This window comes from Carassius carassius, chromosome 28, assembly GCF_963082965.1.
Source record: "Carassius carassius chromosome 28, fCarCar2.1, whole genome shotgun sequence".
Taxonomy (NCBI): Eukaryota; Metazoa; Chordata; class Actinopteri; order Cypriniformes; family Cyprinidae; genus Carassius; species Carassius carassius.
In genome coordinates, this window is record NC_081782.1 from 7,468,308 (window position 1) to 7,492,450 (window position 24,143).

Consider the following 24,143-nt stretch of genomic DNA (forward strand, 5'->3'; position numbering starts at 1 on the left):
GTGATTAATATTCATGAACCCAAAAGCTCATCAATTCATAGTGCATTGTATATACATTAGTATGATAGTAGAATTAGTAGTAGTATTATCTTTTTATAATAATTAATATGATCTATTACTATTTTTTTTACAGAAACCCTCAATGACCAAAAATATTTTAAGCATCACCACCAGTCTTAAGTTCAGTTAAAATGACAAATATGCATTCATTAGGCCTAAAAGTTAATTTTTACATAAAGGCATTGTACTAGAAATATTACTATTATTTAGTAAAATGTATGCGATACTGCAACTACGTGAAAAAATTTATACAATTTTATTTTTTAAAGAAATAAATCACAATATTTCTTCCATGTTTAAATTTTAATAGCAAATTTTTTTAATTAGTATATTTTTGTGTATTGCTTTGGTACCGAAATTGGTACCGAGAATCGTGGATTTTCACTGGTATCGGTACCGAATACTGAAATTTTGGTACCGTGACAACACTATATGTATATGTATGTATGTATGTGTATATGTATGTATGTGTATATATATGTATATACAGTACAGACCAAAAGTTTGGACACACCTTCTCATTCAAAGAGTTTTCTTTATTTTCATGATTATGAAAATTGTATATTCACACTGAAGGCATCAAAACTATGAATTAACACGTGGAATTATATATGGAATTATATACATAACAAAAAAGTGTGAAACAACTGAAAATATGTCATATTCTAGGTTCTTCAAAGTAGCCACCTTTTGCTTTGATTACTGCTTTGCACACTCTTGACATTCTCTTGATGAGCTTCAAGAGGTAGTCACCTGAAATGGTCTTCCAACAGTCTTGAAGGAGTTCCCCGAGAGATGCTTAGCACTTGTTGGCCCTTTTGCCTTCTGTCTGTGGTCCAGCTCACCCCTAAACCATCTCGATTGGGTTCAGGTCCGGTGACTTTGGAGGCCAGGTCATCTGGCGCAGCACCCCATCACTCTCCTTCTTGGTCAAATAGCCCTTGATGCCTTCAGTGTGACTACAATTTTCATAGTCATGAAAATAAAGAAAACTCTTTGAATGAGAAGGTGTGTCCAAACTTTTGGTCTGTACTGTATATATATGTATATATGTATATGTATAGATGTATATATGTAAATGTATGTGTATATATATATATATATATGTGTGTATGTGTATATATGTGTGTGTGTGTGTGTGTATATGTATATATGTGTATATATATATATGTATGTATATATGTGACCTTAACATAGATGAACTGGTACTGAACGTCCTAAATACCCATAAACCCTTTATTCTTAACATGTGTATTTGAAATGGTTATTCGCAGAGGGGAGGCTGATACTGCCAGCGATTCTGTGGAATCCACACCTCAGAAAAGGAGAGGACGACCTCCAAAGTCACAGACAGCAGCTAGGAAAGCCAGGTACACAGAATCATGTTGCTAAAAGCTTTCTGACATTTTCCCTTGATGCTGCATTTAGTCTGTACATGTGTCTGGGGCTGTTTCATGGGTTTTATTTGACTCGTACAATCTGTTTCAGCGGTGGGAGATCAAGAGCTGCTGCCAACCAGGAAGAGGAGTCTGAAGAGGACATGAACACAGCCCAGCAGAGCGAGGAAGAAGAGGACGAGTCAGTGGACTCTTCAACTAAAGTGAGTTTCCTTTCTTTTAGTTATGGAAAACCAAATCAGCTGATTTAAAAAAAAAAGGGCTTTCTATGCAAATTATTCATTGAAGATAAAATATCTTAGATTTGGAGACATTTGTAGTAGTAATTGTTTGAACAATAATTGTTGTTTAAATATCTATCTATCTATCTATTAACTATCTGTAGTGTTCCTGTAGCTCAATTGGTAGAGCCTTACACTATCAAGCGCAAGGTTCCCCGGGAACACATGATCTGTACAAATGGATAGCCTGTATGCACTGTAAGTCGCTTGGGATAAAAGCGTCTGCTAAATGCATAAAATTTCATTTAATTTAATTTAATCTATGGTATGAGTATTAAAAGAATATATATATATTTATCTAGTAATCATGAATGATTTTAAGCCATAGAAATGTATTGGGTAGACCTCTTCAAAATTGTAATAAATATAAATATAATCATTGTTTAATTGTATTAATTCAACAGAATTCAGCTCTGGAAATCTGTATGACGATTTAAAAAAATATCTTTATCAAGTAATCATGAAAGATCTTGGGTCATAAAAATGAATTAGGCAGAAATCTTAGGATTTCTAAAAAAAAAAAAAAAAATAGTACGTGTTTTAATATGAATTCCACAAAGGTTTTCTCCAGAAGTCTATATGAAGATTTTATTTAATCTTAAAAATTTAAAAGAAAAAAATTTAAAGATTAAGAATTTAATCTTTCAAGTATTCATGAATAAGTCATAAAAAATCATTAGGCAGAAATCTTGAAATGTCTAATAAATTGTTTAAATATTAGTTCCACCTAGAAATTGGCTCCAGAAATTTGTATTAAGGTTTAAAAAATAAATAAATAAATATATATATATATATATATATATATATATATAAATTAAAAAAAATCTTTCTTCTAACCATGAATGATGAAAAGTCATAGAAATTTATTCAGCTGAGATCTTAAAAATTTTAATTAAAATTAATGCAGAGATGTTTAAAAAGTTATAATAAAAAAAAACTTTATATCGGCCAGAAAAATAATAGAAATTCATTAGTAAGGAATGGTGAAAGTTACATTAAATAATTTAGCAGACGCTTTTATCCAAAGTGATTTAAAAATGAGAACAATAGAAGCAATCAGACCAACAAAACCAACAAAAGTTCTGATAATGTGCTAATGTTTTTGTAGGTGCGACGGAAGGTGGGGAGAAGAGACCGAAGATGAGTGCTTTCAAAGACAAAATGCAAGATTGATTGGAGATTGCTATAATTAAGGAAAAAGTCCGATGAACAGAGTGAACTTGTGAAAGTTGGGACTTTTTGGAGCCATGCATCTGCTTTAGCTGTATTTTGCCGTCTTTTACTGCCGTATGCTTCTGCCTCACCTATCCACCATGACTCGTTGTTCGTTTTCCATTGTTATGTGTGCGCCGACCATGTTATCTTAATTGTATGAGAAAGAAAGTGTAAATAGTTTTTGGTCTCTTAAAACCCACCCCACCCCCAAGGTTAGGGATACAACTTGTATAGCTTTGACCTCCAGCTTTAAATATATTGCACCAGCTGATCTGTCTAAGTAAATGAAAAAAAAATCTCATCACCTTTTAGCAGTACTGTATGTGTCCCGTGTGTCTTCTGTATATCATTCTGTAATATGCTACATAAATAACCATTTTGTAGTTCCCTTTTTTTTAATTTGTTTGTCGTTTTATTCTTTCCTTTTTTAACCCTTCTCATTTGTGTAATTCTTGTGTGCATATGGTTGTGCATGTGCAAATGTGCCTCTGCAGATAAAAGAAACACTGGTCTGATGATAAATTTACGTATTTGTTACATTTTACAGCCCAGTATTGATTTTATCAGTGTTTGAAATGGGGAGGAGATGGTACAGAGCATTGGTTTTTAATATTGGCTGTTGGGAAACAATGGAAGATTCTCCCCCACCATCCAAATCAGTTTTTTCAGTCTGCTGAACCAATAAAATATTCTGTATAAATAACTTGCATATTTGTTATTTGAAATGTTCATTTAGCCATTTTGATGCAAAAGACCTCAAAATATTATGACTGAACTTTAATAAAAAAAAAAAAAATTTAACTAAACTTTCTAAGATATAAAGGCATATATATATATATATATCTATACACACCCTCAATACATACATTTTCTAGTTTTGTCTTAAAAAATGGGAAAAGACTGCATCATTTAAGCCATTCATAGTTAGGAAAGGTGTAAGCTATACAGCTGTCTGAAATGTTATTTTTTAATAATAACGATATTCAAACATCTACAACAAAAAAACTACATGATCAGTCCTCAAAATGTTAATTTCAACACTAATCTGTCCAGAAAAGTTACACTTAACGTCTTAAACTTTACTGGTGATTGAGGTGATTAAACAAATAAATAAATGTATCTGAGGGTCAACAGGATACATTTTTTAAATAATTTCAGTTTCTCATGCAGTACATTCTTTACAAAAGCAGCAAAAAGCAGTTTCAATCCATTTGAGTGCACTTAAAAATCAGATGACTGCTGACTGGATGTGGATCTTTCATCATTTCAAGTTTGAGGATATTAGAGTTTAAATGATCACTTAACATATTTTTGTAAGATGTGGCAAAAAGGTTTTTTTTTCTTCCTTTTCTTCTCCATGCACTCTCTTTGGGTCCATCATCTGCTGACCAGCTGCTGTTGCATTTTCATTTTAAAACTCAAAATACATTAGACTGCATTCAACTGAGCAGCTCGAAGCAGTTTTTGTATTATTATAACCGCTTTGTGAAGAACAGTAATTTGCATGTATTCATACACACCCACACTGAAAAAACTACATCGTGCCAACTGCAAATGAGAAATAGGAAATAAGACAAAACAATTCAGTTGGCATAAGCAAAAACTCTTAACGACCATTTACACTGTCAGTAGTCTTGAACTAATTTATAAGGAGGTATTAATTTATGTTTAATAATCTATAAATAAAATATTCTATCTATCTATCTATCTATCTATCTATAATTTTACAGCTTTTACAAATCACTGTTGATGTTTAACTATTAACACCCTGCTCTTTTGTCTCGTATAACACGCTGTAGTAAAAGTATGAATCATCCTTAAGTCAATGGAAATCCTGCTTAGCCTCAATCGTTTGCCATGCGTCTCAAGTAGCGTGTTTATTGTATTGGGATCACGTGACTGTGCTGACCAATCGGAGTGGCGGACGTTACGCCGCACACTAGCCTGTGTTCCCTGCGCTCATTAAATTCACTCATCCGTCTAGTTACATAGGGATATCAGTTTCATTTAAGCGAGTCGATTCGTTTGGACGGTTTGTTGAACTGTGATTCATCACAGTGTTCCCGTAAGTCTCACAAGTGCCATTTACAGTTTATTTAACACGGTTAAGTTTAATAATTAGCTTATATTATTCAACCAGTCTAATGCCGTTTGTAAAGTGTTTTTCCAATCTGCTTGCGTTTAAGGCGCCAGTTATCCATACTCTGGAGAAAAACCGGGAACTTTCATTTAAGAGATGAATCATTTGCGAATCTGTTCGACTGAATCACAAAAAAAGATCCGGTTCAAAAGAATTATTCTTTCGCGAATCGGACATCACTCCAGACTAGGGGTCGAGCGTAGTGAGCATGTATTTATTAACACATCCACGGTGAGCATCCTGAGCCGGTCTGTTGCACACAGTCAGTGTGGGGTGTCGATATTTTATCAAGGTCTTTTACTTTTTACATTAATGTTATATCGCGAATTAAAGAAACAGCCTCCCGTTGGATTTGATGTCCCTGCGACTGCAAGCTTGAGAGAGGTAGGTTTGATTCAGATGATGTATACGACCCTAATTATTGTGTTGCATACAAATAAGAGATACAACTTTCAATTGGAAATGCATTGATTTGGATCGCATCGCGTGACAGTTCTCCGTGAAGATAAACAGAATCGCTAGTGTGTGAAATGCATGTTCATTTAATGAAGATTACATCCCTGAAGAAGCTTTCTGTTGGCGTTCTAAACTTTATACATCAACATCAAGGATCAGCAGGATCTTGTCTTTCATAGTGCAATGTTTCCTGAGAAAAATGAATGAGTGTATAAGTATTTCCTGTTATTTAAAGGTGGGGTGATTTCTTGTAGCCAATATTAATATTCAAAATCACCAAAACAAACACGCCCTTACCCCAAAAGCAGGGCTCGAATTGAGGGGGTGACTGAAAGCATCCCTTCTGTGAAACCACCATCTCCCCTAACCATCCCCTTTAGATTGATAATGTTGGTTATTATGTAAAATGTATCATGCAATTTAAATGTTAAAATTATCTGCTTATGATAATTCACGAACTATATAAATGTTATTGGCCAATCAAAACTCAGTAATGCAACAAGCTGCACACAAGCTGGAGCAAGTTTGACATTTTTCGCGCGAAATGGTTCAAGCGCAACTTTTGAAGTTCTTTAAAAATAAGACAACAGAATGTGATTTTTCCTTGATTAGAATTTAAGGACATTCCCCTGTCATAATGTCATTGTGCTCTAGTCTGTGAGGGACTGAGAGACGACAGGAGAACTGCTCATCGAGTATGTATCCGACTTTGCAAAAAAAAAAAAAACATTCACTGCGCGATGAAACTCATTCGAGTGCAGTTAGAATGCCTTTTATTCAAGCAATGAAAGAAAAAAAAAGTTTTTGGTTTTATATTAATTGAACAAGCAATGTATGTCTACTTTTGTGTATATCAGCACATGCTAATCATTTTATACAACATGTGTTTCATTCCTTGAATAAATCTGTTTTTGAACGAATCAAGTGAGCCAGTGATTCAACGGTCCATTCACTTGTTTCGTTTCTAATTGAATCAGCTGTTTTGTGTCTTTATCATAGCTAAAGGGAACAACAATACGATTGTTGAGCATATTCAAGCAAAGGCCAGCATACATTAGTTCTGTGAAACAAAGTAAAAACAATGTTACTCACCTATTGAGATAGGGTGGCCACATGCACCATCATATGGGACACATCAATGGCAGGATTTTAATACTGCCTAAAATATCCAGGTTTTGGCTGTTTGCACTGTGTGCAGGTCGATTGTTGTGACATTCATGAGAGCTATAGAGAGCAGAGCAGATAGCTCCATATTATGTCCATTATGTACAATATCTGCATGTTATTGGTCAAACTGCTCTAGATTCTAGATTGAAGGTTCTCTCTCCACCTTCAATACCACGACTTAGGTGCCCTTGAGCAAGGCATCGAACCCCCGACTGCTCCCCGGGCGCCGCAGCATAAATGGCTGCCCACTGCTCCGGGTGTGTGCTCACAGTGTGTGTGTGTGTGTTCACTGCTCTGTGTGTGTGCATTTTCGGATGGGTTAAATGCAGAGCACAAATTCTGAGTATGGGTCACCATACTTGGCTGAATGTCACGTCACTTTCACTTTCACTTTAGATGTTTTAGTCAATATTAAAATCCTGACTGGGACGTGTCCCATATGAACGGCACATATAGCCACCCTACTCCAGTAGTGAAAATCTGATCAGAAATGTACATGGGTCCTACTTCTTGCCTTATCCTAAGCCTTCTTTCGTTCCACAGACATTTTCCTCTATTGTTTTTTATCTGTCATCTCTATCTTTCTGTTGTCGCTCGGCACGGCTAATGTCCATCCTGTGCACTGAGCGCTCTCTTCTCCACATCATGAGTAGACTTGCCCCTTACTTCTGATTGGCTACAAGTTTGTTTTGGTACGCGGCTGACTCAATTTTCTAAAGCGTTTTTTAATTTAAAAAAAACCTTTAAGCGACTGAGATCATATACATTTGAGCACACGTGTTGTATGTTGTGCACCAGTCACATACATTTATATAACAAAACACACACAGCCAATTATATATGCATATAAACCAGTTTTAAGCTGCATGCATGTTATATATGTAAAAATGTGTGCTTGTTTTCAAAAAATATTTAAGTAGGCTATGTATTAAAAATCTATATTTTATATTGTTCATAGCCTATATATATTTTTTATTTATTTATTTGTAATAATGCGTGTCTCTCTGCTTGTGTATATACTGTACATAAGCATTTACTCAGTACTCACACACACACACACACACACACACACACACATACACTGCTGCATACTATCAAGTACTTATTTAATAAGCAGTGCTTAGAAAAAAGCAATTTAAGTTAAATCTGCTAAATCAGTTATGGGAAACTTGCATGGAGTAGTAAGTATGTCAACAGATAAATGACTAAACAATGAAAGTCTTTATCATTTATTCCACGTTTCCATTTGGAACTGAGTCAGAGCTGCTGTTTCTCTGTAAGAGAATAGTGGTCTGGCGGGTATTGCTTGTTTCTAAATTTAGATGTTGCTGTTCAGTATTCTCCCAACATCCAGCTTGCAGCTGGTTACATAATGCCTGTCGAGTTAAGCATTTTAATGAATTGAAGGGACAGTTGGATGCAATCTGAGTCTCGTCAGGGCTGTGTGAGGTGATGACGCCGTAGCGCTTCTCTCCCATCCTTCTCTCAGCAGGTGTGATCTTAAAATAGTCTCTTAATGAGGGACCCTCAGAGTTCTCAGCCGAACAGGGTCAACTGCAGGGTCCCAAGGGAGATGAAATCATAATGCTCCTAATGGAAGGCCTCCAGAAAGTCATGGCTTTGCTTTGACAGAGGTTTGATATTTTCTAAAGGTGTGTTGGAGCGACACCAAGCAGTTGCTGTCAACTATCTCTTTATTTGATGCAGTGTGGCCTTAATGACCTTTAATATTGCTTGCATGTTGACAAGACTTTCAAGGTCAGAGAGTCAGCACAAGTCTAAAATGACTTCTTGGAAACAATAGTGGTGAGGATATATTGCGAATGCAGTCCTTGCAGTTATTTATTATTGTATTTCATTTCCAAAAGGGCACGTTTTAATATTTTATGACCTCAAATGACCATAATAACCAAAGGCTATCTTTTCTCTGTAGAAAATATGAGACGTTTATCTATGCCAAACTGATCACCACAATGACTTGTAATGTTGCAGTGTGGTTGCTAGGGTGTTCTTCATGGTTTCTAGTAGTTGTTTACTGGCCAAAATCAAAAGATATTTCTTGTGCCCCTTGTTTGTGGATTGTTTTATTTTTTATTATTATTTTAATTTTATTTGCACCCCAATTTACTTCCTTACAGGGATCATTCACCCAAAAAATGTAAACTCTGTTATTAATTACTCACTCTCAGCACAGTTATTTTCACGGATTTGTGAGAACAGGGATCGTTGTTTTCTGAACGTGAAATTTTTAAAAACGCAAGGAAAAACCTTTCAGTTTTTACCACAATCATTCTTGTGTAAACATACCCTTAGAAAAACTTTGCATGATTTGACATTATCATTCTGGAATTGATTGGGTGGTGAGCAATAATAAAAAAATGACATGAAGTTTACTAAAATAATCATACAAAGCACACATAGCTCCGGGTTGTCTTTTTTTGAAGGAATAGTTCACCCAAAAAATAAAATTTGCTGAAAATATACCTACTCACAGGCCATCCAAGATGCAGATGTGTTTTTCTTCATCGGAACAAATTTAGCCATGCATTACTTACAATGGATCCTCTGTAGTGAATGGGAGCCGTCAGATTAAAAACATCACAATGATCCACAGACCTGTGAAGTGAAGTTAAAAACATCTTAATGATGAATTTGTTTATTACAAAAGTTTTCATCAGCTGTTTGGACTCTCATTGCACCCATTCACTGAAGAGGATCCATTAGTAAACAAGTGATGTAAGTCTACATTTCTTTCGCTCCTTTTTTTAGGGATGCACCGATATCACTTTTTCCATTACTCACCCGATACGATATTTTATTTTTGGTACTTGTCGATACTGAGTACCAATACCGATATTTTTATTGCATATGTAAAAAAAAAATTATATTGGGTACAGAAACCAAAAGAGTATGTATAATGTTAGCTGGTTAACTTCATTTGTTAAATAGATACATTCAAACCTAAATTTATTCAGACAACTTCAACATTATCACAGTTTATTCACTATAGTTTAAAAGATGGTAATATAATATGACAAGAACTCAGAGATAAACTGTGTCAGAACAAATTTAGCTTGATAATGTTAGATAACTTTGATAGAAAGGTATGTAATGGATTACAATCAAACAAAAACCATTTCAGATAGCTATTAGTATGACAGTATTTACACAACTAGTATCAACACTTAGTCGGGCAACCCTTAGCCTTAATGACTGTCTTTAGTCTCCTGGGCATGCGTTCATCCAGCTTCATGCAAACCTGAACTTCAGTTTTTTCCCAGACTCGGTCTGAATAATTTTGTGGTCCCAAATTTTTATAGTTTTACTGGTATTCTTCAGGTTTTGATAGCCCAAAATTAATTTAACTAGCCCAAAAAACTAAACAAAACAAAAAAAAAAACATCGGCTGACCTTTACTGTGGACAAATCAGCATGATCAGCAAAAACTACTAGCATATCGGGATGTAATGATTCAATAAACTCACGATGTGATAAAATTCACAATGCAGAATACACCACACAATTTTCTTACCATTTCAAATTCAAATCCTAAATTAAATTAAAAATTATACAAATAAAAGAAATCTCTTCATATAAACAAAGGCTTTGTCTGTGCTCTATTTTAAATCAGAGGAAACCATTTGAATTACTATCCAAATAAATATGCTAAATACATGTTATTTGGATTTTATAATTAAAACATTTGAAAGCAAAAACAGAATGGTCCGATTTTAGCTTTGTGATTGAGACGCAAATGTCACTATCTGACAGCAGGTGCCACTACTGGAACAGCAGGTATTTAACCCTCTCAGGCTCAAATTAAGTTTTAGTAACTTAGTAATTTTAGTAACCTTTAGTAAAGTTTTTAGTACTCCAGATACATAAAATATGTATCTGGAGTAATAAGGTTTTTAGTTTTTAACTGTTGCAAATCAGCAACGCCTGCCTTGAGAGGGTTAAAGGCTGTTGCCCTTTTAAGACTGAATGCACGGATTCAATGTAATAATGCACAGGAGACTTAACCAAAGACATAACCAAATGGGTTTACGAGAATACTTGCAGAGACAATATATATAAACAATGTATGTGTTCATTCCGAAGCAAGGATACGCGAAAGAGGAATCAATTCTGTGTAAGTGCATTGTCTGAAACGCTGCTTTCAGTGATTGCATTGAATGAGAGCGCGCAAGCTCTGAATGCGTGCGAATGGTTTAGAACGCTTGGCTGTTTAAATCGGCAAAAGACTTAGAAACAAGTGCAAACTACGATACGTTGTACCTCTACAAGCGAGTGAACAATGCAAATCAAGTTAGGAATTTTACATCACTATTCAAGATAGCGATTTTGCGAGCCCTGCACCTCAGATCTGTGTGAACAATTGGTTTCCGCAATGGTTTCGTTAAACAAAATAAATTATTTTAAAAGATTGACTCAAAAGAATAATCTGTTCACAAATCGGATCATGAACTTTCATTACCTAGCCAAAGATGATCTATAATTGAACATTTCGAATGAATAAAGATTTCAAGTTCATCTGTAAAGCACATAAAGCTATCGTTTGATTTTATACACTTTTATTTAATGCATGATTCGTATTGATTTGTTTACTTAATTCTAGGAAATTCTAGGAAAATTTTTGTCTCATGATGATGAGCATGTATAAACTCTCCCTAGGAGTTGCTAAATGAACAGGCTGCTGCAGCTGCACGCAGGTTTTTTTTTTTTTTCCTAAAGGAGAATCAGTTGCCGTATTGGTTAAAATTCCCACACTGTTTACTTAAATATTCATTTAAGAAATGACATTAAAAGTAATCACTTTGGTAATCTAAAATACTTTTCGGATGTAACTGTAATCGGATTACCCCTTATTTAAAATGTAATTATAACGAAATACATTTACTCATATTTTGTATTTTAAATACGTAACACCGTTACATGTATTTTGTTACTCCCCTGCCCTGCTGGTAGTCTACCGAATGAAGAATTTTTGCATAAATTCCAAAAAATTAACTATAATGTTCTGCACCCACTAGTAAAAAAAAATGTTGGTATTAGTACGAGTACAAGTATAAGTACAGGAGCTCAGTATCGGGCCCGATACCTATACCAGTATCGATATCGGTACATCCCTACGTTTTTAATTGTGATAATTTACACCAATGAACCATTCCAATGAACCAAGTGCATTACAGAAGCAGTTTTGATTTAGAGAAGATCTATTGTACAAGATGCTACCAAAAACAACCATCTTCTTGCCTTGAAATTTTCTTTTATTTTGGCTTGCACATCACACACCTTCTGTCAAGTCGCACACTTACGTCCAGCCCACATGCTGCTGTGTTGTCTCTTATGGCTCATCTGTGATTCAGCTGTGGAGTTTCCCCTTAAGGGCAACATGATTCAGCTGAAGGGCATTCTGTTTTTACATACAGTAACAGTCCGCAGACTACATTTCCAAACCACTGAGGCATTATGAAATAACAAGATAATCTTGTTTTCACTGAAATATCCCAGAAGGTCAATTGCTTATTCACAATGGCTTTGTTATACAGTCCAAAACCACTGTTTATGGATTTTGGTTATTTATTTAGTAATAGTGAAAATAGGATAAAATGGTCATCGTATTGCGTTTGTACTTTGCCGGCTTGTCCAAACCCTTCTGGCAGCCAACACGAAAGTCTCATCGATTTGCTGGCCGGACCATGAGGTTATTGACCAAATGTGTCATTTGAAATGCAGGAGAGCAGATCACCATCAAATGTGGATTTGCTTTGAAATGTTCTCTTATTGATCCGTAACTTCGGATTCGCAACAACTCAACCAGCTGAAAGGCAATTAATCTAGTTTTACAGCTGAATGCAACACCTTTTTTAAATTCATCTGGTGTTATAGGTCACATACTTGACAATAAATAGATAAATAATGTAAAACCTGTAAAGCTGATCCATTTAGTTTCAAGAGTAGCAGTTATATGACAGCTGAGGCTTTGAAAACAGATCAGAGGTGGCAGCACAGTTTGAAAAGCGCCGTCCACTCTGCATTTGAATTATGCTGCTTGGGCTGCAGTCTGCAGTGAAACAAGCACAGAAATATCTGACTGTTTCTGCTTCAAAGCTTTGTTTGAGACAACCCTGTTGAGGAAGATATAGTGTGTTTGAAAGTGGGAAATGATGAACAGTCGTGTTGATTGTGAAGCATGATGCTGTTGTACTGGACATCTGGTAAGTGATGCGCAGCTGTGAGGAGGCGTACAACCTCATCTGTCTGTGCTGCCACAGTGAAGTGGCAGAAGAGCAATAATGTACTAAATGATTTTACCTGGAAAGGTAGCGAACAAAGAGTTAATCAGAAACACTTCAGCTTTAGCCAGTCATTTAGTTCTCATTGTGAATATATGCAATTAGTTTCCTTGAGATTGCATATAGTATTATTAATGTAATTGTTGCATGGTGATATTATGTAAATGTATGTTTTGCATGGTGATAAGCATGTACATTTTTATTTATTTAGATTACATTACATTTGAATTTCAGATCACCATTACATTTGGATGTGAAAATACCTCCATAATGATTATTTAAAGCTATTTTTGTGTTAAATGAGAAAATATAAATAAAGGTTCATCCATCGGATGTAATATTCACTTTTACATGTTGTTTCACTTCACTTTTACACTTTTTTTGTTATTGAATGTAGTAATGAACATTAGAGTTTGACTGATATATTTTTTTGCCTATATTATCGGCCGATATGAGCCTGTCGCGGATATATCTCTATCTGCCTTTTTTTTACTCCCTAATATCAGTATCGACCCCAAAAAACCCATATGGGTTGGGCACTAATGAACATAGCAATCGTCATTTACTGCTGACATCTGACATTTTTGAAGGGAATGCGCCCCTGATCTGCCTAAACGTGTCTATCGTGTGAATCATTCGTGAACCAGCTTCACCTACAGAAGAAGTGAGTATAGTTTTTTTTTTTAAGAATCTTTGTAAATCGCCTTTCCTAATAATGTGTTAGTTAGCAAGTTTCACAATGAATGCGGCTAAGGTTTACAGTCTCTCAGAGAGTAGATCAGTAGAGAGGGGCGGGGTTAGTAGAGCTCATTTGCATTTAAAGGAACATGCAAACAAACAAAAAAAACAGCTTGCTGTAAACAGAGCTGTTTTGGGTATGGTAAAAAGGGTGTTGGTTTACACTACTATTGAGAATTTTTAACCAAAGTTTGTTAAGACCCTAAAGAATTATATATCAAACTGTGGAAAATTGGCATTCCGATGACCTATTTAAGTAGACATTCCAAATAGTAGCTTTAGAACAAAATATTTTATTTCATTCAACGTAAAATTTATAACACATAAACATTTAGGCTACAACGGCCTAACATAAACTATGGAACATAAAAGAAAGATAATGTTTTCGTTCATGCAATGGAAGTCATTGGTAACCAATACAGCTTTGTTACCAACAGTCTTCAAAATACCTTCGTAAATGACATAATTAAAATTTTGGGGTTGAACTATCCCTTTAAAGTTTTTTCTCCCTTTTAAATAAGAAACTAAATCTGCCAGCAGGTGGCCTTAAATTCCTTTACGAGTCATTAATTCACTGGATTTGTTTAAACGGCCGATTCATTCAGGAATTCAGTAAACGGCTCACTTTATGAACAGTCTCTTAAATCATTGGTTTACATGAATGTTCAAAACGCAGATTCATTCAGAAACTAAAAACTAATGTGTTGTTTGGAGATGCACAACAAATCTGTGGCATTATAGGTAATATTTTTGTTGGCAAAATTGAGCAAAAACAGACAATATTGTATTTAAATGATTTTCTTATTTATTAAACTGCTGTATAAAATCTAATTTTAACTTGTGATATTTGGGCCAAACAGCACTCTGCTCTCGACGCTCATGTGATATCGTTTATCATATGATATACCAGAGACAATTTATAAGAGACATGTCACTTCCTCAATCCTCAATACCACTATATAAGGAAAACCCGTAATGGCAAAGATGGCGGTTGTATGCACATGTCCCGCCCCTCCCGCTGGAAAGCCAATCATCTGCTTTTAACAGTCAAGTGGGGAAACATTTAAGCATATCGTCTGGTTCCACTGACGTATACGCACAGTTGATGAACCCTTGCGCATGCATAGTAAAAGTATAACCTGTGGGGAAAAAGGCATTTTAAACCTTATTTTGGAACAAAGTCATCAACATTTTTATTATATTTTACTGCTGTTTCTATACATGTAGTTTTTCTGTCCCGGTGACCAGTGAAAGTGCAGTTCTGACTCTCTGCCCATTCATTTAGGTAGGAGCCTGGTCTTGTTAGTCTGAAATAGCTGTCCGGAGGCATTGCCAAGATGGCGGCTGAGTGGCACGACTTGCCTAAAAGGACTTTGGATATACTCATACTATATCATGATTTTTATGGCATAACTGCATTTATGGATTTGTTGCCCTGCATCATATATATATCAACATTCAACTGTATGAAATGTAAGTTTTAAATAGGAAAAATATTGAAACTCTTTGGTAATTTGAGTGAGATGCTAACGGTCTAATCAGATTCCATGATCTATGCTAAGCTAAGATAAAAGTGCTACCGCCAGACCTGGAGATCGGCTGAATGGATTCGAAAATGGTAAAATACAACTTTTAGGGGAGTTGGAGTTAGTTGTTTTGTAATGTAACAATTCTTGACAGTTTTCATGTTATTAACCCAGTTACAGTCAGGTCCATATATATTTGGACAAAGGCACAATTTTTGTTATTTTAGCCTTTGACCAAAATGTCTTCAATTAACAGTTATATAATGAATATAGCTTAAAGTACACACTAATTTGAGGGTATGTTCATCAAAATCGGAGGAAAGGGTAAGGAATTACAGCTCTTTAATATATACCTCCCCCCATTTTCAAATACCATAAGTAATTGCACAGTTGACCCAAAAGCAATTTCATGGACAGATGTGGGCTATACGTTCATTATTTCTGCCTCATTTAAGCAAGCAAAAGGTCTGGAGTTGATTCTTCCTGTCATTTACATTTGGAAGCTGTTGCTGTGAATCCACATCATGTGGTCAAAGAAGCTCTCCATTTAAGTGAAACAGACAATTGTTAGGCTTCGAAAAACAAAATAAATCCATTAGAGAGATAGCAGTAACATCAAGAGTGGCCAAATCAACAGTTTGGTAAATTCTGAGAAAAAAAGATCACACTCAGCAACATAAAAAGGCCTGGAGGTCCACAGAGGACAACAGTGGTGGATGATCAGAGAATCCTCTCCTCTCCAAAGAAAAACCCTTTCACAACATCCAGCCCAGTGAAGAACACTCTCCAGGAGGTAGATGTGTCACTGTCAAAGTCTACAATCAAGAGAAGACTTGAGTAGAGCAAATACAGAGGGTTCACCACAAGGTGCAAACAAGGTCAGATTAGACTTTGCAAAAAACATCTACAAACGCCAAATCACTTCTGGAAAAGTGTTCTTTGGATGGCTGAAGTTAAGATCAATCATTACCAGAATGAGAGGAAGAAAAAACTATGGAGAAGGCTTGGAACTGCTCTTTATCCAAAACATACAACATCATCTGTGAAACACTGTGGAGCGGTGTGATGGCCATGAGCGTGCATGGCTTTCAGTGGCTCTGGATTACTGGTGTTTAGTGACAGAAGTGTACAGGGATATACTGTCTGCACAGATTCAGTCAAATGCAGCAAAGTTGATTGGACAGTTCTTTATAGTACAATGGACAATGACCAAAAACTTACAGCAAAAGCAACCCAGGAGTTTTTGTAGGTAAAAAATAGGAATATTCTGTAATGGCCAAGTTAATCTCCTGATCTCAATCTGATTGAGCATGCATTTCACTTGCTGAAGACAAAACTAAAGGCAGAAAGACCCACAAACTGAAGTCAGCTGCAGTAAAGCCCTGGCAAAGCATCACAAAGGAGGAAACCCAGTCTCTGGTGATGTCCATTAATTCCAGACTTAAGGCAGTCATTGCATGCAAAGGATTCTCAACAACATATAAAAAATGAACATTTTATTTATAATTATATTTATTTGTCCAATTAAATTTGAGCTCTTAAAAATGGGGAGACTGTAAAAATGGTTGTAATTCCCAAGCATTTTGTTATATTTTTGCTCATCCCCTTGAATTAAATCTTAAAGTCTGCACTTCAATTTCATCTTGATTGTTTAATTTTACTTCTACTCTGGTGGCATACAGAGCCAAAATTATGAATGTCCAAATACTCGTACTGCTGTATGGATCAAAATGTCGTATTGAATTCATTTTTTTAGAAATGGCTGTGAAACTGAAGCATTAAGCAGTGGGCGACTCAATCTTTAGGTCTCATTTCACATCTCTCCTCCTCCCTCTCTGTCTGGCTGAAGTGGTGAAGATGCTCTGTGGGGTTTAATAGAGAACAGCATGGACGAGGCTGCCAGCCAGCTGGAGAGAGACCATGTTCACAGCGTGTACGAGAGGATCGCACCCTACTTCAACGACAGCCGCTACAAAGCTTGGCCCAAGGTCAAACAGTTTCTGCTAGAGCAGGAGCCCGGCAGCATCGTGGCGGATGTCGGTAAGGGTTTGCGTTCTGTCTTTAATGTCTCTTATGTGAGAAATAAAACTCTCAGAACAGATCAATATGCTTTTACTAGTGTCAAAGTCACGCTTTCTTTGTAAACAATCTTTGTATCCTACGGATGAAAATAAATGCATGTAATCTTGTCTTTATTCTTTTGCCTGCAAAAACTTAATGGCCCGTTATCACATACAGACTTAGCAGACTGGATTTACTGCACCGCTGTTTGAAAGGAAATGCAATTATTCATATTAAAGTTTAATAAGGATGAATGGGCACCAACGTTATTACTGTACGACACTGGAAAAACAACCCAGTGAATCATCCATTCGGGAAAAACAATTTTATGCTAATGATCCATTTTTATGACATGCACTGATTACTTTTTTAATTATTGCAGGATGTGGCAATGGCAAATATCTGCACATCAATGATGATATCTTTAAGTTGGGCTGTGACGTGTGTCGGCCGTTGGTGGACTCTGCGTGGGGTCGAGGTCACGAGGTGCAGCTTTGCGATGGCCTGCGTTTACCCTACAGAGATGGCTGTTTTGATGCAGTGCTCTCCATTGCAGGTAATGCAGCAAAATAAATACCCTAAAACATTTGGATGGATTCATTCTGATTCTCATTTACATTCATTTAATGATTCAGGAATTTAAATATTACATTAATGATTCTTTTAATATTAATGACTCTTTCAGTAGTAATAATAATAATAAAAAAGCTCAAAACATGTATTATATATTATTATATAATATATCATTTTATATATTTAAAAGGTTATTATATAATTGTTTTAAAACTTCAGGTCAGTTGGTTTTTGATTAATAATCATCATAGTAAAAAATACTGAGACAAATTAATTCTGTACTTCCTACAATCCAATCATTTTATTATTAATTAAAAAATTAATTAGACTTAAAAAATGCATAAATAAAAGAGAGAAAGCACATATATAGTACATATCTCGACTAAATACATTTAATTCATATAATTAACATTTTTAGCAGGTAATGCATAGACAAACATCTTATTTTTTAAATGTTAGGGGTGCATGACAAATATCGCCGATAATTAAAGCGCATCTCGTCAGTAAAGCCATCAGGTGCCATTCATCACTGATAATGAACGTGGATTTGCGCAACTTGTCAGTTAACAACAGCTCTGTGTAGTAACAGCTGCTGTAGGTGAAATCACTCACCTGATGGAATTTACCACTGATTAGAGAACCGGCTTTACTGATGAGATGCGCATTAATTATCGGCCGATATTTATTGTGCACCCCTATTGAATGTCTATATAGTCTTTATACATTTTCAGTTTGTTATTTTAGAACATTAAGTTAAACTTAATGAATATTGGAAATGCTACTTTACAATGAAAAAAAATATATATATTTTGTTTATATTTTATTTTATTTCATTTAACGTTTATTTTATTTCAAGTAATGGAAATAGATTTAGTTAACTGTAATAACCCTGACATTCAAATACATTCTGGTTCTGATGCAGATTCCTCTTAATGAGTCAGTTCATTAATGGTTCCATTATTGATTCTTTCAGTACTTTTGAAGAAGCAGTTTATTAGTTATACAAATGACTTTTAGTTCAGTGAATAAGTGTAGAACTGTTCTGATTGATTCAGTGAGTCATTAGAATGATTCAACCTCGACAGAGCACATTTGTTTGTGAATGGTCCACACTAGTTATGCATTTTGTAACTGCGTGCAACCAGCAAGAACTATTCACACTTGAAAAGCTTTCTATTTCATATTTCTTTCTTTTAAAATGGGTCTTAATTCCCATCCATAATAGTCATGAAACTAGTCAAAATTATTTCACATGTAAATTAATTTCAAAGATTTTTATTTCCTTTTATGCACATTCATGTTTTATTTTAGTGCAGAATGTATTGGAACAGTAAAAGGTCATGTTGCTTTAAAAGGAACATGCAGTGCGGATAGGCTCTGACATGAGATCATTAGCATAATGATCTATGAGGATGTCCATTCATAGGAGCACAATTCAAAATGTCATACACCCACATGAACACTAGTATTTCCATGATCAAACCATTTAATTTCAATCAGCTGATAGTGCTGCCATTAACTTGAAATGGAGCGGATATATAGGTTTATTTAGGCTTTATGAGGTGGAGGAAACAAGAGGTGTTTCTAGGCTACAGGAGATTAGTGCTTCTTGGAAGAGGCCTGGGAGTATTTGTTGTCAGGCGGTACAGCTGGGTCACCTGGCAACCCCTCGTGAATCCTCAGAGAGAAGATTAATGTGCCCATTGATGATATCAGAGTCTCATAATGGTTTAAACACTCTGAAAGCCCCCACTAAATGCAGGAAACAGCCCACCGCTATGAGCTGGGCTGTCTACATTGATTTTGGTTTTTTATTCTTCAGAGATTTGTCCTACACAGGGACACTGTCTTTTCTGAAAGGATGGTTCACCAAAAATAAAAAATATTTAATTTTATTTCTTCATCGAAAAACAATTATCTCTCTCACTCATTTTTTATTTTAGTTTCTAATTTAAAATTATTTTTGCTATTGTTTTATTATTATTATTATTATTGGGGAATAATAATAACAATCAACAGTATTCATGTGGGACATTGAATAGAGACAACATTGACTCACAGAAACAGTATATTTTATATATATATATATATATATATTAGGGTTGTAACGGTACGCAAAAATCACGGTTCAGTACGTACCTCGGTTTTAAAGTCACGGTTCGGTTCATTTTCAGTACAGTAAGGGAAAGAAATGCAAACATTAAACTGCAGGTTGTTTATTACTATAAACTTTTTTTAACAATTTGTTTACACTTTTTTTTAAATACTTTTTAATAAAATATATATAAAATAAAAAAAAAGAATAAGAAATAAAATACTGCTGCAAAGTTCTCCACTAAATAAAATACTCTGTCTCAAACCAATATCATAATAAAATATAATGAAAAATATAAATAAATAACTATGATTACAGTGCAGCATTAACAATCCCAGCTTGTAGGCCTGCTCATATTTAAAAAATATTTATAACTTTTCCAAAGTGTAAAGTGCAGCATGAACAGTTTCAGTTTTGAGACCTGCTCAGATTTCGTTATAGCGTTGGACCGATCGGAATTAAGAGCAAAGGTCTGTTTAAATGCCGACGGGAGCTGCGTTTGAATTACAATCGTTTTTTTCCTAGTTGTAGTGATGTTCACACTCGCGTGATGCCTTTTGAAAACCTTAGGCCGGTGACACACTGGCATATTGCCCATTTCAAACAGCGTCAATACTGTTGACGGTGTCCTTTATCAGTAGGCTTTATATTTATGCTCAACATGAAGTATAGATATTGTTGTAGTGAAGACAAGAGCCTGGTCTGTCGGCGCCTCGGCGGTCTCCCGCTTTGTCACCTACAGTAGCAGCAGCGCGTCAGCGCCACGTTAGGCACGATTCTGGTGTGTAAAGACACAGAAAACGCGAAGCAGGTGTCACGCAACTAACAAACAGCAGAAACGCCACGCTCACGCCACGCAGCCAGTGTGTCACCGGCCTTAGAATCAGCTGCAGGGCGGGATTTGCGTTGAACGTGGAGACTTCCTGGCTGACACACTGGCTGCGTGGTGTGAGCGTGGCGTTTCTGCTGTGTGTCAGTTGCGTGAAATCTGAGCAGGTAAACAAATCGTTGAAAAAAAGTTTATTGTAATAAACAACCTGCAGTTTAATGTTTGCATTTCTTTCCCTTACTGTAACGAAAATGAACTGAACCGTGACTTTAAAACCGAGGTACGTACCGAACCGTGATTTTTGCGTACCGTTACACCCCTAATATATATATATATATATATATATATGTATGTATATGTGTGTGTGTGTGTGTGTGTGTGTGTGTGTGTGTACTATATTTTGTTTGATTGAAATGTTTTTAGTGTGCAATGCATATTTTAGTTTTTAATTTAAAATGATTGTTGCTATTGTTTTACTATTATTGTTAAATTATTATTATTATGAATAATAATAGTAATCAGCAGTATTGTTGTTGGATATAGACTCACTGAATCAGTATAATTTTTTAATTATAAGTAATATTTGAATATATTATTTGCATATGAAAAACATTAAGAATACTATATTTTACTTGATTAAAATGTTTTTATTTTATTTTTTAATTTAATAATAACAATCAACAGTATTGATTTGGGACATTATTGAATTGAGACAATATTGACTATATCAAATATAGATTTATAAAATAAATAATATAAAATGTATATTAAGGTAATTATTAATATTAATAATAATGAATGCTTTATTAATAAGGTAAAGTCAACAAACTAATAATAACTAATGATTCTCTAATTTGTAAATACATCAACTATATGATACATTAAATTACATTATTAAAAGGTGGCCATAAATATATATCTTTAAAGTTGACTAAATGATGCATATTTATAATAAAATTTATTGGATACATGACACAAGTAGGGGTTTTATGGTACTGCGTTAGGCGAATAAAATAATTAATTCTGGGTTGAAACTATTCCTTGAAATCATTCGGAGATATATCAATGACCAATGAATACAATTTCTTTCAATTGCTTAGTCATCCACCACATGTCCACCAAAGAACGGCGTGTCCGAGCAATAAAAGAGATGGCACGCACCCTGCGTGTGGGAGGGCGGATCATGATTTATGTTTGGGCCATGGAGCAGAAGAGGCGCAAGTTTGAGAAACAGGACATCTTCATTCCCTGGAACCCCAATCCTCCTTTATCTCCCGCCCTCAGACAGCGAGGCAATGGAGCCCAAAGCGTCAGCGATGACTCCGCTTCCAGCGACAAGCACAGAAAAGTGAGGAGCATATCCTCCATGGTGGATGAAGGAGACTTGATCAGCCCCGGCCAGCAGAAACAACAGAGGCTTTGGTTCTTCTCCAGATCTTTGGATTCAGTGCTGGACTTCACCAGCCTGACTGTGTCCCGCTCCTCTTCCAGCTCTTTACATACCCCTGTCGACGAAGCATCGGAAAGCAGAAGCCGGCGAACTAGCAGTAGAGGTCTCATCAGGCAGATGTCCAGCCTCTTTTCATCCTCTTCCAGAACCAGTCTAGAAGAAGACGTCTTCATCTCAGACCCCAACGAACAGGTCCATAAAAATGACAACAGAAATTCTGGGAATGGAAATGAGACTGTTCCTGTGGAGCTCGTCCATGATTGTTCTGCAGTACCATTGCCTGACTTGGTGTCCTACCAGAGGGATCAGTCAACTCATGAAGGAAACGTGGAGGTAGATGGTAAACTGAGCCAACAAGAGCCCCTGCAGAGGCAGGAAAGCACAGCGTCTCTTCTGGAAAGTGATGGGATGAGTGGACATAGCAGCGAACAGCTGAAGGACTCTTGTCTGAGATACTACCACGTATTCAGGGAAGGAGAACTGACACAGTTGATCCAAAACCATGTTGATGAGCTCCATGTTCTGCACACTTACTTGGATCACGCCAATTGGTGCGTAGTGGCTGAGAAGGTTCAAGTCTGGAAGGTTTAAGTTTCATTTTAAATGTTTTCATTAATAATATCCGTTTTGAGGTCTTTAAAAGTTTTAGTTGGAGATTTTAAGTATTGGGACCAGAGAGCTAATATTAAGCTAACATTAGCTGTTCAGTATCAATGGCAATAACAAGCAAGGTATTGATGCTTTGACGAGACCAGTGTTGGTCCAAGTCGTAACTTTAAAATGTGCAATTCGAAATTGAGCTTTAGTCTCCATTCTTTGTGATGTCTTAAGTTTTGAGTTGAAAATTATTGACTTCACTTGCACTGATTTTAATGGTGTATCACTATTAACTGTCTTAAGCATTGCCTGCCTGAAAAAGAAAGCATAGCACATCATTTTTCTGAACCAAACAATGTGAGCACATAACTAGCATTTTCTTATTGAACGCTCTTCAGGAGTTTGTCTGTGTAGGTGTTGTGTTAGTATTAGCTGTTGTGCTGTGCTCTGAAGCTTTTAAACAAGATTTGATCTAGTCGACAGCTTGTTAATTGATTGCACATGATTTATGTTTGTATTGGTGTAACCTGACCATGTCAAATTGTCACAACAAAGGTCTTTCATTTTCCTTTAAACTTGAACCATTTTTATGTGTATTTTTGACGTAAATACAATAAAAGCACTATTTAGTTTTATCTGACCCATTGGTGCAAATACATATCTTCACAGTGAAAAATATATATAGAATAAATGAATAAATATATCGAATAAATTGGTACAAGGCACCCAATAATGTCCATGTTTAATTTAAACAGGTTCATGAAATACATGTTACTTTCATTATGAATTTTGTGACCTCACCTTTGATGCAGCTCTGTGAATTATTGAGTGCCTGCGCACCAGTTGATCAATATCTCTGGAATAGCCTCCTCCAATGACAGTAGCCACAGGAATGCCCCTTTTAATGACTGTCTGAAGAACATAAAGATCCCTCTGGTAAAGTTCTACATCAGGTAAATGCACAAAGTCACTGAAGGGTCAATTACATAAAATACTGCTTAGATTTTTTTTGATGATATATGTGCATAATAGCGTGAAAGGGTTCACCTTCATCTGTGAGATGAAGCCTTCCAAGTTCATCCTTCCAGTGTGGATCCACTCCAGAAGCATAGAGCACCAAATCCAGCCGGGGTGTATCCAGTAACCAAGGGAGGTGTTCCTGGACTGCACAGGAAATTACTTAATGCATTTTACCATAGTATCACATACTGGTTTATTTAAAGAAATAGTTCCCCCAAAAACTAAAATTTGCTGAAAAT

At 35.6% G+C, this 24,143-nt stretch overlaps 2 protein-coding genes across 5 annotated transcripts in view; both read left to right on the forward strand.

Moving 5' to 3' along the window:
• The window catches only part of LOC132107833 (sister chromatid cohesion protein PDS5 homolog B-like), a 40,331-nt gene extending 36,675 nt beyond the window's left edge, over positions 1-3,656 (forward strand). For both annotated transcript variants that reach the window (XM_059514103.1, XM_059514102.1), the window contains exons 32-34: positions 1,335-1,430; positions 1,549-1,660; positions 2,847-3,656. In XM_059514103.1, coding sequence (XP_059370086.1) covers positions 1,335-1,430; positions 1,549-1,660; positions 2,847-2,882 — 244 coding nt within the window. In that variant the 3' untranslated portion in view covers positions 2,883-3,656. The remainder of the gene's footprint in view (positions 1-1,334; positions 1,431-1,548; positions 1,661-2,846) is intronic.
• A 1,341-nt stretch (positions 3,657-4,997) lies between these two features.
• LOC132107834 (probable tRNA methyltransferase 9B) lies at positions 4,998-23,524 on the forward strand. Of its 3 annotated transcripts, none has more exons than XM_059514105.1 (4): positions 4,998-5,477; positions 17,036-17,319; positions 17,723-17,896; positions 21,938-23,524. In XM_059514105.1, exons 2-4 carry the CDS (start codon positions 17,166-17,168, stop codon positions 22,876-22,878), a joined length of 1,269 nt encoding a protein of 422 aa, XP_059370088.1. In that variant the 5' UTR covers positions 4,998-5,477; positions 17,036-17,165; the 3' UTR covers positions 22,879-23,524. The 3 variants fall into 3 exon arrangements, with proteins under 3 accessions (XP_059370088.1, XP_059370089.1, XP_059370087.1); XM_059514106.1 differs by having other exon boundaries at positions 17,085-17,319; XM_059514104.1 differs by having other exon boundaries at positions 4,999-5,477; positions 17,129-17,319.
• The last annotated feature ends 619 nt before the right edge of the window (positions 23,525-24,143 follow it).

Coding starts and splice junctions, on each gene's coding strand:
- LOC132107834 (XM_059514105.1), top strand. CDS start 17,166: ATGGACGAGGCTGCCAGCCAGCTGGAGAGAGACCATGTTCACAGCGTG. Junction 17,320..17,722: donor CAGCATCGTGGCGGATGTCG/GTAAGGGTTTGC, acceptor TAATTATTGCAG/GATGTGGCAATGGCAAATAT. Junction 17,897..21,937: donor TGCAGTGCTCTCCATTGCAG/GTAATGCAGCAA, acceptor TCAATTGCTTAG/TCATCCACCACATGTCCACC.